The 17309-nt window shown below is 40.7% G+C and overlaps 1 protein-coding gene across 1 annotated transcript in view; it reads right to left on the bottom strand.

Moving 5' to 3' along the window:
* Positions 1-17309, bottom strand: part of TOPAZ1 (testis and ovary specific TOPAZ 1) — a 353700-nt gene that overhangs the window by 204450 nt on the left and 131941 nt on the right. The window contains exon 9 of the mRNA XM_077268982.1: positions 14435-14498. Within this exon, the coding sequence (XP_077125097.1) occupies positions 14435-14498 (64 nt within the window). The remainder of the gene's footprint in view (positions 1-14434; positions 14499-17309) is intronic.

The raw sequence follows: 17309 nt of genomic DNA on the forward strand, positions 1-17309 counted from the left end.
TACAATGATGGAAGGTATCCTTCCGCACTGTATTCCTCCGCCACTGTAAAAAATAGTCCCTAGTCTCATTTGTGGCTCTGCTGTGTGAGAAAGTTCCCACGCAGCAATGCCATAAAGTGAGACTCTGAACTAACGTTATCTCAGTGATGCACTGCAGGAGCCATTGTCTCCTGTCAGTGTGTCACTGGAGGTCTATAGAGCGGTGACATCATCCGATGTCAATGTTCTATAGGGGAGATAGTCGTGGGACAATACCCCCTTCCCAGGCTACAAATATTGGCCCCCAGCCGTCGGCTTTCCCTCTCTGGCACAGAAAAGTGCGCGGGAGCCCACGACATTTTTTTTTTTCAATTTTTTTTTTTTTTTTTAATTAAACATATTGCGTTTAAGGCCGGCGTCAATACCTGGCACTGCCGCTGGCACTCGGGACCAGAGCGTTCAGCTGCATAGAAATACATGCAGCCGTACGCTCAGCTTCCGACTGCCGGTGGTAGTGCTGGGAATTGAAAAGAGAGAATTGTGTGAGTTTCTCGCGAGTGTGACCCCGGCCTAACGCAGATTTCGTGTGTGTGTCTTTATTTAAGGCTGGGATCACACATGCGAGAAACTCTGACGAGTCTCGCATCTTACTACCCGACACTGGCACTCGGGAGTGGAGCGTGCAGCTGCATAGAAATACATGCAGCCACACGCTCCGCTCCCGAGTGCCGGCGGCAGTGCAGAGCATTAAGATGCGAGACTCGTCCGAGTTTCTTGCTTGTGTGATCCATCTATCGTATCTATCAATCATCTGTTTATCTATGTATTGTATCTATCTATGATCTATCTATTATCTATCAATATATCTATTGATGTATCTAGCAATTAGAAAAAGGAAGGCAGCACTCCAATACTTGCAAAAGTGAAAAAAGCTGTGACGTTTATTTCAGACCCACATCTCCATACGACGTTTCTGCTCACACTGAGCCTTTCTCAAGCAGTGGGAGGTTACAATTCATATGCTTATATACATGTGATCCACAATCATTTACATATCATATAGCCTTATTAGTGTTTACAGTGTTAATTGAAGAATAATTTATATATAAAAAAATTCCATAAGTGTTTCTTTGGTATACAAAGTGCCTTGTGCTAAGGTGCTCTAATGGACTACTTAAGACTCCATTATTCCTCCAATATTATCGCTTTCAATCTATTTCATTTATATTCATTATTCAAATGTTTCCATAGTGATTCATAATCACAAATATCACTTAGATTTTAGCGCTTACCCCACCAGATGAATGAAACCACATGGAGGACTGTATGGACGCCGAACTCGGCGTTCCCTATATCCTACTGCGCATGTCTGGATATTTACTTCCTGGTATGCGAGCCAGTGAGATTTCGGAGGCCCCTTATTGTTTGCGCCTGCGCATAGGTACTTAGTCAGTGCCGCACCACCATTTTGGTTGTGGCATTCCGGCCTATATTACTTGTTATTTAGCGCATCAGCGCATGGGCACTATGTTTATCTCGCCCCACCATCCTGCATGTGGCTGCGGTGCACGGCAATAATGATCTTAATACTTCCATTAGTCTTTTGATTTTATCACAGTATTACTTAGGCTATTTATCGGATTCACTCTCGGCTTGCCGGACAATACCTTATTCAGGCTATGTCCCGCTGCCGATGAGCCTCTACACTGACCCATGTCCTTTTCAGGTCACATGATCACCGCAGCAGGACCCATATAAGTGTATCGATATTGTAACTAAAGAAAATATTGCTTAGACTGAATTAATTGATATTCACATTTTATTCATGCCATACTTATACAATTATCCACCCATTTTTATCTCATTCTTCTATACTTTGATCTCACTGGCCAGCAGACCAATTCTTTTTGTTCTTTTCTCTTTTTTATAGGTGATTTATGAAAATTAAACCATATATGTCCTCCTTTGTGGATTTCAATCCATATGTCGGTAGGGCAAGGGCCTTTTTGTTGAGGATGGAGTCGTATCTAAAAAATACAAACATAACACTTATTAAAAAAGAAATAATAGAACAGTCCACATTCTATATGTTCCATGTTATATCCCAAAGTGTATAAACACCAAATTTGAGAAGCACATAATTTTAGGATTGTGTCATACATTAATGAATTTTAAATTCTACATTTAGGCCTTTTGGCTTCAGTGTGTCCAACTGATAGATCCAACGCAGTTCAAGCTTTTTCAACAAGTATGCTCTGTCCCCCCCTCTCCTTTGGACAGGGACTCTATCTATAATTCTAAATTTTAGGTCCTTTTCCGTATGTTTGAAATCCAAGAAGTGTTTTGAGACTGGCAAGTCCTGTCTTTTCTTTCTTATTGTGTGCCTATGATTGTTCATGCGGGTTTTGAGTTCACATGTTGTCTCCCCAATGTACCACAATTTACAGGGGCATTCCAGCAAATAAATGACATAGTCTGAGTCACATGTGACATATTCCTCAATTATATATTGTTTGTTTGTTACTGGGTGACTAAAATTCGACCCCTTTATCATATGTTTGCAATTTACGCATGATAGGCACGGGAAGCAGCCATGTTGTTTAACACCCGTTATTGTGGTTTGGCCAACAGTCTTTAAGGGGCCAATATCTGATTTGACTATCTGATCTTTAAGATTTTTACTTCTCCGATACGAGAAGAGTGGGGGTTCCCCAAATTCCTTAATTCTTGGTAGGCACTTTCCCAGCATGTCCCAATGTCTCCTAATCACCTCTGCTATGGACCCACTTTCTTCTGTATATGTCGTAACAAATGGTATTCTTTTCAATCGTTTTTTCTCTGTACTGTTTTTAAGTAGCTCCCTTCTATTTCTTTTCAGGGTATTATCTTTTACTCTATTTAATAATTCCTTCGGATACCCTCTCTCTAGAAATTTCTTTGTTAGACCATCTATGACTCCCTCAATCTCATTTTCCTCTTTAACAATTCTACGCACCCTCAACAGTTGGCTGAGAGGGATTGATCTCACCATACTGCGAGGGTGTTGGCTATCAAATACTAAGAGATTATTTCTGTCCGTCTCTTTAACAAATAGGGTTGTTGTTAACTCTCCATTCTCTTGTTTTATCAGTACATCTAGAAACTGTATGCTGGACTTTGAAGAGATTAGTGTAAATTTCATTGTTTCATCAATTTCATTTAGATACTCATGGAAAGTATTCAGTTCTTTTTCTGTACCTGTCCATAGGAAGAAGATGTCGTCTATGTATCGCCACCACACCAACACAATTTTAGTATAATCTCTTTACCATCCATAGACACTGTGTCTATGGATGGTAAAGAGATTATACTAAAATTACTGGAAATTATTTTGAGGCGGAGTTATTTTCTTTTTGGCGATACGTTTTATGCACAACAACGCGGAACAGCAATGGGGGCCAGTATGGCCCCCGCTTATGCTAATCTTGTAATGAGTGTTCTGGAGGAGGATCTCGTCTATGTGTCCCACCACTTCCAACATGTGTTGGTGTGGTGGCGATACATAGACATCTTCCTTCTATGGACAGGTACAGAAAAAGAACTGAATACTTTCCATGAGTATCTAAATGAAATTGATGAAACAATTAAATTTACACTAATCTCTTCAAAGTCCAGCATACAGTTTCTAGATGTACTGATAAAACAAGAGAATGGAGAGTTAACAACAACCCTATTTGTTAAAGAGACGGACAGAAATAATCTCTTAGTATTTGATAGCCAACACCCTCGCAGTATGGTGAGATCAATCCCTCTCAGCCAACTGTTGAGGGTGCGTAGAATTGTTAAAGAGGAAAATGAGATTGAGGGAGTCATAGATGGTCTAACAAAGAAATTTCTAGAGAGAGGGTATCCGAAGGAATTATTAAATAGAGTAAAAGATAATACCCTGAAAAGAAATAGAAGGGAGCTACTTAAAAACAGTACAGAGAAAAAACGATTGAAAAGAATACCATTTGTTACGACATATACGGAAGAAAGTGGGTCCATAGCAGAGGTGATTAGGAGACATTGGGACATGCTGGGAAAGTGCCTACCAAGAATTAAGGAATTTGGGGAACCCCCACTCTTCTCGTATCGGAGAAGTAAAAATCTTAAAGATCAGATAGTCAAATCAGATATTGGCCCCTTAAAGACTGTTGGCCAAACCACAATAACGGGTGTTAAACAACATGGCTGCTTCCCGTGCCTATCATGCGTAAATTGCAAACATATGATAAAGGGGTCGAATTTTAGTCACCCAGTAACAAACAAACAATATATAATTGAGGAATATGTCACATGTGACTCAGACTGTGTCATTTATTTGCTGGAATGCCCCTGTAAATTGTGGTACATTGGGGAGACAACATGTGAACTCAAAACCCGCATGAACAATCATAGGCACACAATAAGAAAGAAAAGACAGGACTTGCCAGTCTCAAAACACTTCTTGGATTTCAAACATACGGAAAAGGACCTAAAATTTAGAATTATAGATAGAGTCCCTGTCCAAAGGAGAGGGGGGGACAGAGCATACTTGTTGAAAAAGCTTGAACTGCGTTGGATCTATGAGTTGGACACACTGAAGCCAAAAGGCCTAAATGTAGAATTTAAAATTCATTAATGTATGACACAATCCTAAAATTATGTGCTTCTCAAATTTGGTGTTTATACACTTTGGGATATAACATGGAACATATAGAATGTGGACTGTTCTATTATTTCTTTTTTAATAAGTGTTATGTTTGTATTTTTTAGATACGACTCCATCCTCAACAAAAAGGCCCTTGCCCTACCGACATATGGATTGAAATCCACAAAGGAGGACATATATGGTTTAATTTTCATAAATCACCTATAAAAAAGAGAAAAGAACAAAAAGAATTGGTCTGCTGGCCAGTGAGATCAAAGTATAGAAGAATGAGATAAAAATGGGTGGATAATTGTATAAGTATGGCATGAATAAAATGTGAATATCAATTAATTCAGTCTAAGCAATATTTTCTTTAGTTACAATATCGATACACTTATATGGGTCCTGCTGCGGTGATCATGTGACCTGAAAAGGACATGGGTCAGTGTAGAGGCTCATCGGCAGCGGGAGATAGCCTGAATAAGGTATTGTCCGGCAAGCCGAGAGTGAATCCGATAAATAGCCTAAGTAATACTGTGATAAAATCAAAAGACTAATGGAAGTATTAAGATCATTATTGCCGCGCACCGCAGCCACATGCAGGATGGTGGGGCGAGATAAACATAGTGCCCATGCGCTGATGCGCTAAATAACAAGTAATATAGGCCGGAATGCCACAACCAAAATGGTGGTGCGGCACTGACTAAGTACCTATGCGCAGGCGCAAACAATAAGGGGCCTCCGAAATCTCACTGGCTCGCATACCAGGAAGTAAATATCCAGACATGCGCAGTAGGATATAGGGAACGCCGAGTTCGGCGTCCATACAGTCCTCCATGTGGTTTCATTCATCTGGTGGGGTAAGCGCTAAAATCTAAGTGATATTTGTGAATATGAATCACTATGGAAACATTTGAATAATGAATATAAATGAAATAGATTGAAAGCGATAATATTGGAGGAATAATGGAGTCTAAGTAGTCCATTAGAGCACCTTAGCACAAGGCACTTTGTATACCAAAGAAACACTTATGGAATTTTTTATATATAAATTATTCTTCAATTAACACTGTAAACACTAATATGGCTATATGATATGTAAATGATTGTGGATCACATGTATATAAGCATATGAATTCTAACCTCCCACTGCTTGAGAAAGGCTCAGTGTGAGCAGAAACGTCGTATGGAGATGTGGGTCTGAAATAAACGTCACAGCTTTTTTCACTTTTGCAAGTATTGGAGTGCTGCCTTCCTTTTTCTAATTGCTATGGTATTTGGGTGGATGAGTGGACCGTCCTGCCTGGGAGGCTTGGCACCCATCGGTGAGCTTGTGCTGTTTTCATTTTTTGTATCTATCGATGTATCTATATAGAGATATATTTATAGATAGATATATCGGTAGATAATAGATAGATATATTGATAGATAGATACCATAGATAAATACGATACATAGATCCATAGATAGATGTGATAGATACAATAGACAGACAGATACGATGGATATGTATCATATCTATCTATTGTATCCATCTAACGTATCTATCTATCTAGCTGTGTGTGTATATTCTTCAATGGAGTATGTAAATGAAGAGGTTGGACAGGAAATGACACCACAATTTTTTTTTTTGTATATCTTTATTAAGCTTACAAAAACACACACAAATCCACATTAAAAAAACGCATCAAAAACGCAGGTGACCTGCCAGTGACCTCAGGTGCAGATTTTACCTGCGTCAAATCCTGAGCAAATCCTGATGCAATCCTGAACGTGGACACATACCCTAAGTCACAATGTGAAATATAACAGAAGACCGTTTTTTCTCCAAAAGGCTGTGTAGCGATACAGTAAGGAGGGTCTGCAGGTAACAGTGAAGCATGATTGAGGTTCCTTACAAGTTTGCGGCTGGATTTAAGAAAATGGAGATGGGAATTTGGTCAGGAAAAGCAAAGAAAAACATGTTTGGAACCTTCTGGCCAAGTTCCTTCAAAACAGTGAGTAAGTATGCTACTTTGCGGAGGTTTGGACGGCAAGGCGCGGTCACACCAAAATATTGATTTTATTTTACTTTTGTTCATTCACTTTGCATTTTGCTATAAACACTTATTTTTAAATCATTCTTACTTTGCAAACATTTTAGGCAGCTGTGGAACAAATGCTGCACAGCACTGTATATGAAAGAAAAAGAAACAAAGTGCCGCTCCTGGCACATTAACCCCTGAAACACTGTGATCAAACATGATCGCAGCGTTCCGGCAGCATAGGGAAGCATCGCGCAGGGAGGGGGGCTCCCTGCGTGCTTCCCTGAGACCCTCGGATCCAAAATAGCCGCGGGGCTCCTTCCGGGTCCTGCAGGGAGGTGGCTTGCAAGCACCTGCTGAGAGCAGGCGCAGGCAAGCCTGCAGCCACTGCCTGTCAGATCGCTGATCTGACACAGTGCTGTGCAAGGTATCAGTTCAGCGATCTGATACTATAATAACATGATATTCCACCCTGGGACAAAGTAAAAAAAAAATAAAAATATGAGTAAAAAAAAAAAAAAAAACTAAATAAATAATAATAAAAAATATATATTCTTCTAATAAATACATTTCATTATCTAAATAAAAGAAATAAATAAAAGTACATATATTTACTATCGCCGCGTCTGTAATGACCCGACCTATAAAACTGTCCCACTAGCTAACCCCTTCAGTGAACACCGAAAAAAAAAGAAAAAGGGCAAACAACGCTTTATTACCATACCGCAGAACAAAAAGTGGAATAACACGCGATTAAAAAGACGGATGTAAATAAACATGGTACCGCTGAAAACGTCATCTTGTCCTGCAAAAAATGAGCCATCATTCAACATCATCAGCGAAAAAATAAAAAAGTTATAGTCCTCAAAATAAAGCGATGCAAAAATAATTATTTTTTATACAAAATAGTTTTTATTGTATAAAAGTACCAAAATATAAAAAAATTATATAAATGAGGTATCGCTGTTATCGTTCTGACCCGAAGAATAAAACTGCTTTATCAATTTTACCAAACATGGAAGGGTATAAATGCCCCCCCCCAAAAGAAATTCATGAATAGCTGATTTTTGGTCAATCTGTCTCACAAAAATCGGAATAAAAAGCGATCAAAAAATGTCACGTGCCCGAAAATTGTACCAATAAAAACGTCAACTTGTCCCGCAAAAAACAAGACCTCACATGATTCTGTGAACCAAAATGTGGAAAAATTATAGCTCTCAAAATGTGGAGACGCAAAAACTATTTTTTGCAATAAAAAGCGTCTTAGTGTGTGACAGCTGCCAAACATAAAAATCCGCTAAAAAACCCGCTATAAATAATAAATCAAACCCCCTTCATCACCCCCTTAGTTAGGCAAAAATAATAAAATATTTTTTTTTTATTTATTTCCATTTTCCCATTAGGGTTAGGGTTGGGGCTACAGTTAGGGTTTGGATTACATTTACGATTGGGATTAGGGTTGAGATTAGGGTTAGGGGTGTGCCAGGGTTAGGGGTGTGTCAGGGTTAGGGGTGTGGTTAGGGTTATGGTTGGGATTAGGTTAGGGGCGTGTTGGGGTGAGGGGCGTGTTGGGGCGAGGGGCGTGTTGGGGCGAGGGGCGTGTTGGGGCGAGGGGCGTGTTGGGGCGAGGGGCGTGTTGGGGCGAGGGGCGTGTTGGGGCGAGGGGTGTGTTGGGGCGAGGGGTGTGTTGGGGCGAGGGGCATGTTGGGGCGAGGGGCATGTTGGGGCAAGGGGCGTGGTTAGGGTTATGGTTGGGATTAGGGTTAGGGGTGTGTTTGGGTTAGGGTTTCAGTTAGAATTGGGGGGTTTCCACTGTTTAGGCTCATCAGGGGATCTCCAAATGCAACATGGTGTCCGATCTCAATTCCAGCCAATTCTGCGTTGAAAAAGTAAAACAGTGCTCCTTCCCTTCCGAGCTCTCCCGTGCGCCCAAACAGGGGTTTACCCCAACATATGGGGTATCAGCGTACTCAGGACAAATTGGACAACAACTTTTGGGGTCCAATTTCTCTTGTTACCCTTGGGAAAATAAAAATTTGGGGGCTAAAAAATCATTTTTGTGGGAAAAAAAATATTTTTTTATTTTCACGGCTCTGCGTTATAAACTATAACTGTTATAATTAAACAGTTGGGGGTTTAAAGTTCTCACAACACATCTAGATAGGTTCCTTGGGGGTGGGGTCTAGTTTATAATATGGGGTCACTTGTGGGAGGCTTCTACTGTTTAGGTACGTCAGGGGTCTGCAAATGCAACGTGACGCCTGCAGACCAATCCATCCAAGTCTGCATTCCAAACGGCGCTCCTTCCCTTCCGAGCTCTGCCACAAACCCACAGTGGTTTACCCCCACATATGGGGTATCAGCATACTCAGAACAAATTGCACAACAACTTTTGAGGTCCAATTTCTTCTGTTACCCTTGGAAAAATAAAAAATTGGGGGCGAAAAGATCATTTTTGTGAAAAAATATTTTTTATTTTTACGGCTCTACATTATAAACTTTTTTGAAGCACTCAGTGGGTCAAAGTGCTAACCACACATCTAGATTAGTTCCTTAGGGTGTCTACTTTCCAAAATGGTGTCACTTGTGGGGGGTTTCAATGTTTAGGCACATCAGGGGCTCTCCAAACGCGAGATGGCGTCCCATCTCAATTCCAGTCAATTTTGCATTGAAGTCAAACGGCGCTCCTTCCCTTCCAAGCTCTGCCATGCACCCAAACAGTGGTTTACCCCTACATATGGGGTATCAGGGTACTCAGGACAAATTGTACAACAACTTTTGGGGTCCAATTTCTCCTGTTACCCTTGGTAAAATAAAAAACAAATTGGAGTTGAAGTAAATTTTTTGTGAAAAAAGTAAACTGTCCATTTTTTTTTTTAACCCCTTTCTGCCATGGGACGTACTATTCCGTCCATGTGGGGTGGGCCCTAATTCCCAAGGACGGAATAGTACGTCCAGCACGATCGGCCGCGCTCACGGGGGAGCACGACCGATCGCGGCTGGGTGTCAGCTGCCTATCGCAGCTGACATCCGGCACTATGTGCCAGGAGCGGTCACGGACCGCCCCCGGCACATTAACCCCCGGCACACCGCGATCAAACATGATCGCGGTGTGCCGGCGGTACAGGGAAGCATCGCGCAGGGAGGGGGCTCCCTGCGGGCTTTCCCTGAGACCCCCGGAGCAACGCGATGTGATCGCGTTGCTGCGAGGGTCTCTTACCTCCTATCCCTGCAGGCCCCGGATCCAAAATGGCTGCGGGGCTGCATCCGGGTCCTGCAGGGATTACTTCCGGGTGCCGTGCAGGCGCTGGTAAGCCTGCACGGCTGTATGTCAGATCGGTGATCTGACAGAGTGCTGTGCAAACTGTCAGATCACCGATCTGTGATGTCCCCCCCTGGGACAAAGAAAAAAAGAAAAAAAGTAAAAAAAAAAAAAAATTCCCACATGTGTAAAAAAAAAAAAAAAGAAAAAAAAAATCCTAAATGAAGAAAAAAAATATATATTATTCCCATAAATACATTTCTATATCTAAATAAAAAAAAAATCAAACAATAAAAGTACACATATTTAGTATCGCCGCGTCCGTAACGACCCCACCTATAAAGCTATATCACTAGTTAACCCCTTCAGTGGACACCGTAAAAAAAAAAAAAAAAAACCAAGGCAAAAAACAACGCTTTATTCTCATACTGCCAAAAAAAATTGGAATAACACGCGATCAAAAAGACGGATATAAATAACCATGGTACCGCTGCAAACGTCATCTTGTCCCACAAAAAAACAGCCGCCATACAGCATCATCAGCGAAAAAATAAAAAAGTTATAGTCCTCAGAATAAAGCGATGCCAAAATAATTATTTTTTCTATAAAATAGTTTTTATCGTATAAAAGCGCCAAAACATAAAAAAAATGATATAAATGAGGTATCGCTGTAATCGTACTGACCCGAAGAATAAAACTGCTTTATCCATTTTACCAAACGCGGAACGGTATAAACGCCTCCCCCAAAAGAAATTCATGAATAGCTGGTTTTTGGTCATTCTGCCTCACAAAAATCGGGAAAAAAAGCGATCAAAAAAGCTCCCGTGCCCGAGCAGGTCACCAATAAAAACGTCAACTTGACCCGCAAAAAACAAGACCTCACATGTCTCTGTGGACTCAAATATGGAAAAATTATAGCTCTCAAAATGTGGTAACGCAAAAAATATTTTTTGCAATAAAAGCGTCTTTCAGTGTGTGACGGCTGCCAATCATAAAAATCCGCTAAAAAACCCGCTATAAAAGTAAATCAAACCCCCCTTCATCACCCGCTTAATTAGGGAAAAATTCAAAAAATGTATTTATTTCCATTTTCCTATTAGGGTTGGGGCTAGGGTTAGGGTTGGGGCTAGGGTTAAGGCTACAGTTAGGGTTGGGGCTAAAGTTAGGGTTTGGATTACATTTACGGTTGGGAATAGGGTTGGGATTAGGGTTAGGGTGTGTCTGGGTTAGAGGTGTGGTTAGGGTTACCGTTGGGATTAGGGTTAGGGGTGTGTTTGGATTAGGGTTTCAGTTATAATTGGGGGGTTTCCACTGTTTAGGCACATCAGGGGCTCTCCAAACGCGACATGGCATCCGATCTCAATTTCAGCCAATTCTGCGTTGAAAAAGTAAAACAGTGCTCCTTCCCTTTCGAGCTCTCCCGTGCGCCCAAACAGGGGTTTTACCCCAACATATGGGGTATCAGCATATTCGGAACACATTGGAGAACAATTTTGGTGGTCCAATTTCTCCTGTTACCCTTGAGAAAATACAAAACTGGGGGCTAAAATATAATTTTTGTGGGTAAAAATTTTTTATATTTCCACGGCTCTGCGTTATAAACTGTAGTGAAGCACTTGGGGGTTCAAAGCTCTCACAACACATCTAGATGAGTTCCTTAGGGGGTCTACTTTCCAAAATGGTGTTACTTGTGTTTTTTTTTTTACTGTTTAGGTACATTAGGGGCTCTGCAAACGCAATGTGACGCCTGCAGACCATTCCATCTAAGTCTGCATTCCAAATGGCGCTCCATCCCTTCCGAGCCCTCCCATGAGCCCTAACAGTGGTCCCCCCCCCACATATGGGGTATCAGCGTACTCAGGACAAATTGGACAACAACTTTTGGGGTCAAATTTCTCCTGTTACCCTCGGGAAAATACAAAACTGGGGGCTAAAAAATAATTTTTGTGGGAAAAAAATGTTTGTTTTATTTTTACGGCTCTGCATTATAAACTTCTGTGAAGCACTTGGTGGGTCAAAGTGCTCACTACACCTCTAGATAAGTTCCTTAGGGGGTCTACTTTCCAAAATGGTGTCATTTGTGGGGGGGTTTCAATGTTTAGGCACATCAGTGGCTCTCCAAACGCAACATGGCGTCCCATCTCAATTCCTGTCAATTTTGCAGTGAAAAGTCAAACGGCGCTCCTTCCCTTCCGAGCTCTCCCATGCGCCCAAACAGTGGTTTACCCCCACATGTGGGGTATCAGCGTACTCAAGACAAATTGTACAACAACTTTTGGGGTCCAATATCTTCTCTTACCCTTGGGAAAATAAAAAATTGGGGGCAAAAAGATAATTTTTGTGAAAAAATATGATTTTTTTAATTTTACGGTTCTGCATTATAAACTTCTGTGAAGCACTTGGTGAGTCAACGTGCTCACCACACCTCTAGATAAGCTCCTTAGGGGGTCTACTTTCCAAAATGGTGTCAATTGTGGGGGGTTTCAATGTTTAGGCACATCAGGGGCTCTCCAAACGCAACATGGCGTCCCATCTCAATTCCAGTCAATTTTGCATTGAAAAGTCAAATGGCGCTCCTTCGCTTCCGAGCTCTGTCATGCGGCCAAACAGTGGTTTACCCCCACATATGGGGTATCGGCGTACTCAGGACAAATTGTACAACATCTTTTGGGGTCCATTTACTCCTGTTACCCTTGGTAAAATAAAACAAATTGGAGCTGAAGTAAATTTTGTGTGAAAAAAAGTTAAATGTTCATTTTTATTTAAACATTCCAAAAATTCCTGTGAAACACCTGAAGGGTTAATAAACTTCTTGAATGTGGTTTTGAGCACCACGAGGGGTGCAGTTTTTAGAATGGTGTCACACTTGGGTATTTTCTATCATATAGACCCCTCAAAATGACTTCAAATGAGATGTGGTCCCTAAAAAAAAATGGTGTTGTAAAAATGAGAAATTGCTGGTCAACTTTTAACCCTTATAACTCCCTAATAAAAAAAAATGTTGGTTCCAAAATTGTGCTGATGTAAAGTAGACATGTGGGAAATGTTACTTATTAAGTATTTTGTGTGACATATCACTGTGATTTAATTGCATAAAAATTCAAAGTTGGAAAATTGCAAAATTTTCAAAATTTTCGCCAAATTTCCGTTTTTTTCACCAATAAATGCAGGTAATATCAAAGAAATTTTACCACTATCATGAAGTACAATATGTCTCGAGAAAACAGTGTCAGAATCACCGGGATCCATTGAAGCGTTCCAGAGTTATAACCTCATAAAGGGACAGTGGTCAGAATTGTAAAAATTGGCCAGGTCATTAACGTGCAAACCACGCTTGGGGGTGAAGGGGTTAAACATTCCAAAACTTCCTGTGAAACATCTAAAGGGTTAATAAACTTCTTGAATGTGGTTTTGAGCACCTTGAGGGGTGCAGTTTTTAGAATGGTGTCACACTTGGGTATTTTCTATCATATAGACCCCTCAAAGTGACTTCAAATGTGATGTGGTCCCTAAAAAAAAATGGTGTTGTAAAAATGAGAAATTGCTGGTCAACATTTAACCCTTATAACTCCCTAACAAAAAAAATGTTGGTTCCAAAATTGTGCTGATGTAAAGTAGACATGTTTAAAATGTTACTTATTAAGTATTTTGCGTGACATATCTCTGTGATTTAAGGGCATAAAAATTCAAAGTTGGAAAATTGCGAAATTTTCAAAATTTTTGCCAAATGTCCAATTTTTTTTTTCACAAATAAACGCAGGTAATATCAAATAAATTTTACCACTATCATGAAGTACAATATGTCACGGTAAAACAGTGTCAGAATCATCAGGATCCTTGAAGCGTTCCAGAGTTATAACCTCATAAAGGGACAGTGGTCAGAATTGTAAAAATTGGCCCGGTCATTAACGTGCAAACCACCCTTGGGGGTTAAGGGGGTAATATCATACAGTGAATGCCGAAAGAAAAAAAAAATCTAAAGGTTGGAATTTGGCAATTTTTAGTTGCCGGGACTTACCAAAAATGTTTTAAAAAAAAAAAAGTGTTAAAAAGAGTTTTATATATCCCAAGTGTCAAAAAACATCAGAAAAGAATAATTCCTCACCCAGGTCCTTCAATGGAATAATAAAAAGTTACAGATTTCATGAAATCGAGAAAAAGAAATAAAAAAAAAAAAAAGAAAAAAAAAAGTTCTCAATTTTCGTATTTACTAAACTATAAAAAAAGAAGCTGGCCTAAGTTTGTATCCCGGTAATCATACAGACTTGAAAAATCACATTGCTACACCATTTTTCTTCCACTATTTCACTGCATTTGAATTTTTTTCTTTGTATATTATATGTTGTCATTCTAAACTATCAACTTGTCCTGCAAACAATCAAGCCCTCATGAGGTTATGTCAACAAAAATAAAGAAGTTGAGGAAAAGAAAAAAAAGGAGAAGCAGAAAAAAAAATTGCCGGCACATTAAGGCATTAAACCTGATGTTTTACAAGTAAATCTTCATTTTCATACATACCAGCACGTTTCAATAAAAATGTGCTATTTTCATTAATCAGCTTATGCAATAAATCCATGCATACCTAGATCGGGAAAAAGGTAAACTATGTTAATACAGGTACCAGTCATATAAGTTTCTAAAGAGAAATACAAACAAAATTATCACCATAGGATGGATATGCTGCATATGAAATGTTCTAATGTAAATTCTGGAGCATTAATTTAGCATACCGTATATACGCGAGTATAAGCCGACCCGAGCATAAGCCGAGACCCCTAATTTTGCCACAAAAAACTGGGAAAACTTAAAGGGCCACTGTCACCCCCCTCCAGCCGTTATAAACTAAAAGAGCCACCTTGTGCAGCAGTAATGCTGCATTCTAACAAGGTGGCTCTTTTAGTTTTAGGTTCAAGTATACCCCAAATAAAGCGTTTTTATACTTAGCCACAATTCCTGTCTCTAGCCAGGTAGGCGGGTCCTCACTCCCCAGCTTGACCAGCTCCTCTGCCGTCACTCACATCTTCCTGCGCTTTCGGCGCCGCCCCCTCAGCGCTGTTATTGTTTCAAAACCGGCGCCTGCGCTGTGTACTGGTGTCCTGCGCAGACGCAGTAAGCTCTGGCCGTCTGACGACCCAGCCAGGCTTGCACACTGCGCCTGCATTGCGGCCAGCCACCTTTGGAATCCCCGCCCCGCACTGTGTTATGCATTATGCACAGTGCGGGGCGGGGATTCCAAAGGTTCCACCTATACAGAATATTCCGTGTAATGGCTGATACCAGAGAACAAAAGACATCCACCGAACACCAGGATGGATCTGCTGCACAGCAAATAGCTGTAGGACCTGCGATGACGTCACTGCCATGTGATTAGGGCAATCACATGGCAGTGACGTCACCGCAGGTCCTACAGCTATTTGCTGTGCAGCAGATCCATCCTGGTGTTCTGTGGATGTCTTTTGTTCTCTGGTATCAGCCATTACACGGAATATTCTGTATAGGTGAAACATAAATATATACTGATATGAAGACGTTTTGCGGGGATTCCAAAGGTGGCTGGCCGCAATGCCCGCGCAGGCGCAGTGTGCAAGCCTGGCTGGGATGTCAGACGGCCAGAGCTTACTGCGTCTGCGCAGGACACCAGTACACAGTGCAGGCGCCGGTTTTGAAACGATAACATCGCTGAGGGGGCGGCGCCGAAAGCGCAGGAAGATGTGAGTGACGGCAGAGGAGCTGGTCAAGCTGGGGAGTGAGGACCCGCCTACCTGGCTAGAGACAGGAATTGTGGCTAAGTATAAAAACGCTTTATTTGGGGTATACTTGAACCTAAAACTAAAAGAGCCACCTTGTTAGAATGCAGCATTACTGCTGCACAAGGTGGCTCTTTTAGTTTATAACGGCTGGAGGGGGGTGACAGTGGCCCTTTAATGACTCGAGTATAAGCCTAGGGTGGGAAATGCAGCAGCTACCGGTAATTGTCAAAAATAAAAATAGGTACCAATAAAAGTAAAATTAACTGAGACATCAGTAGATTAAGTGTTTTTGAAAAACCATATTGAATCAGGAGCCCCATATAATGCTCCATACAGTTCATGATGGGCCCCATATAATGCTCCATACAAAATACGCCCCATATAATGCTCCATTAAGTTCTTGATGGCCCCATAACACGCTACATACAAAAATATGCCCCATATAATGCTGCACAAAGGTTAATAACCCCATAAGATGCTCCATATTAAAATAAAAAAAAGTGCAAGGAGGAGATACAGGTGTGGTCTGAAAAATACAGATAAATCGATGTAGTATATCCATTTTAATTGCATTAATCCTCCCAAACCATGAAAATTTCAGTTTGCTATATGATCCGAAGTCCTTACGGGTTCGGTCTAAAAGTTTTTGATAGTTAAGAGAGAAAAGTTTGGATGGGTCAAAAGGAATGAAGACTCCCAAATATTTTAGGGAAGTTTGATGTTTCTAAATAAACCTCCTCATTGGAAAGTGAAATATTCAATGCTTCAAAATTTGAACAATTCACTTTGAAGTTGCTCAAGAAACTAAATCTATCAAACTCTTTCATTACAGAGGGTAAAGAGATTTGGGGCTCTGATAGGTACAAAGCGGTTGCATATAAAGCGGTTTTGTAATTTGCTGAGCTTACATTTATCCCATGTATGTTAGGATTGTTCCCAATTGCATTAGCAAGATGTTCTATCACTAATATATAGAGATAGAGAGGACAGGGGGCACCCCTGTGTGGTTCCATTTCGAATGGTGAAGGGAGAAGATAATGTTACGTTTACCTTAACTCGTGCAGTAGGGCCTTTACATAGAGAAAGGATCTTTTGCAGATAAGAGGACCAATTCCCAACTGACACAGCACCTCTTTCATAAACCCCAATGGACCCCATCAAAGGTCTTTTCTGCATCGACTGATAAGAGGCCTGGGTAGAGATTTAGCCTAGTGATTAGGGGACCAAAGTACCTTTATCTAGGGAACTGAAAGTTTTGGCCGTAACCGGAGCTAGCTGGTCTCTAAAAAATTTGTAAAATGCTAGGATAAATCCATCCGGTCCAGGATATTTACCAGAGGGTGTGGAGTTAATTACTGTATTAACTTCAATTTCTTAAATATCTTCCTCCAGTGTATCCGAGACACGAAGGTCCTGGGTAGGTAAAGCGGTTTCTTTATTAATAATAATTTTATTTATATAGCGCCAACATATTCCGCAGCGCTTTACAAATTATAGAGGGGATTTGTACAGACATTCTTTGATATATTTCCAGATTCTCTCAGACAGATCCAATGGGGAAAGGTCTGCAAGTAGTCCCTTAATATTGTACAGCTTCTCATAATATAGCCTAAAGTTATCCAAAATCTCCTGAGGATTATGAG

This window comes from Ranitomeya variabilis, chromosome 6 (assembly GCF_051348905.1).
Source record: "Ranitomeya variabilis isolate aRanVar5 chromosome 6, aRanVar5.hap1, whole genome shotgun sequence".
In the NCBI taxonomy this organism is placed as follows: domain Eukaryota; kingdom Metazoa; phylum Chordata; class Amphibia; order Anura; family Dendrobatidae; genus Ranitomeya; species Ranitomeya variabilis.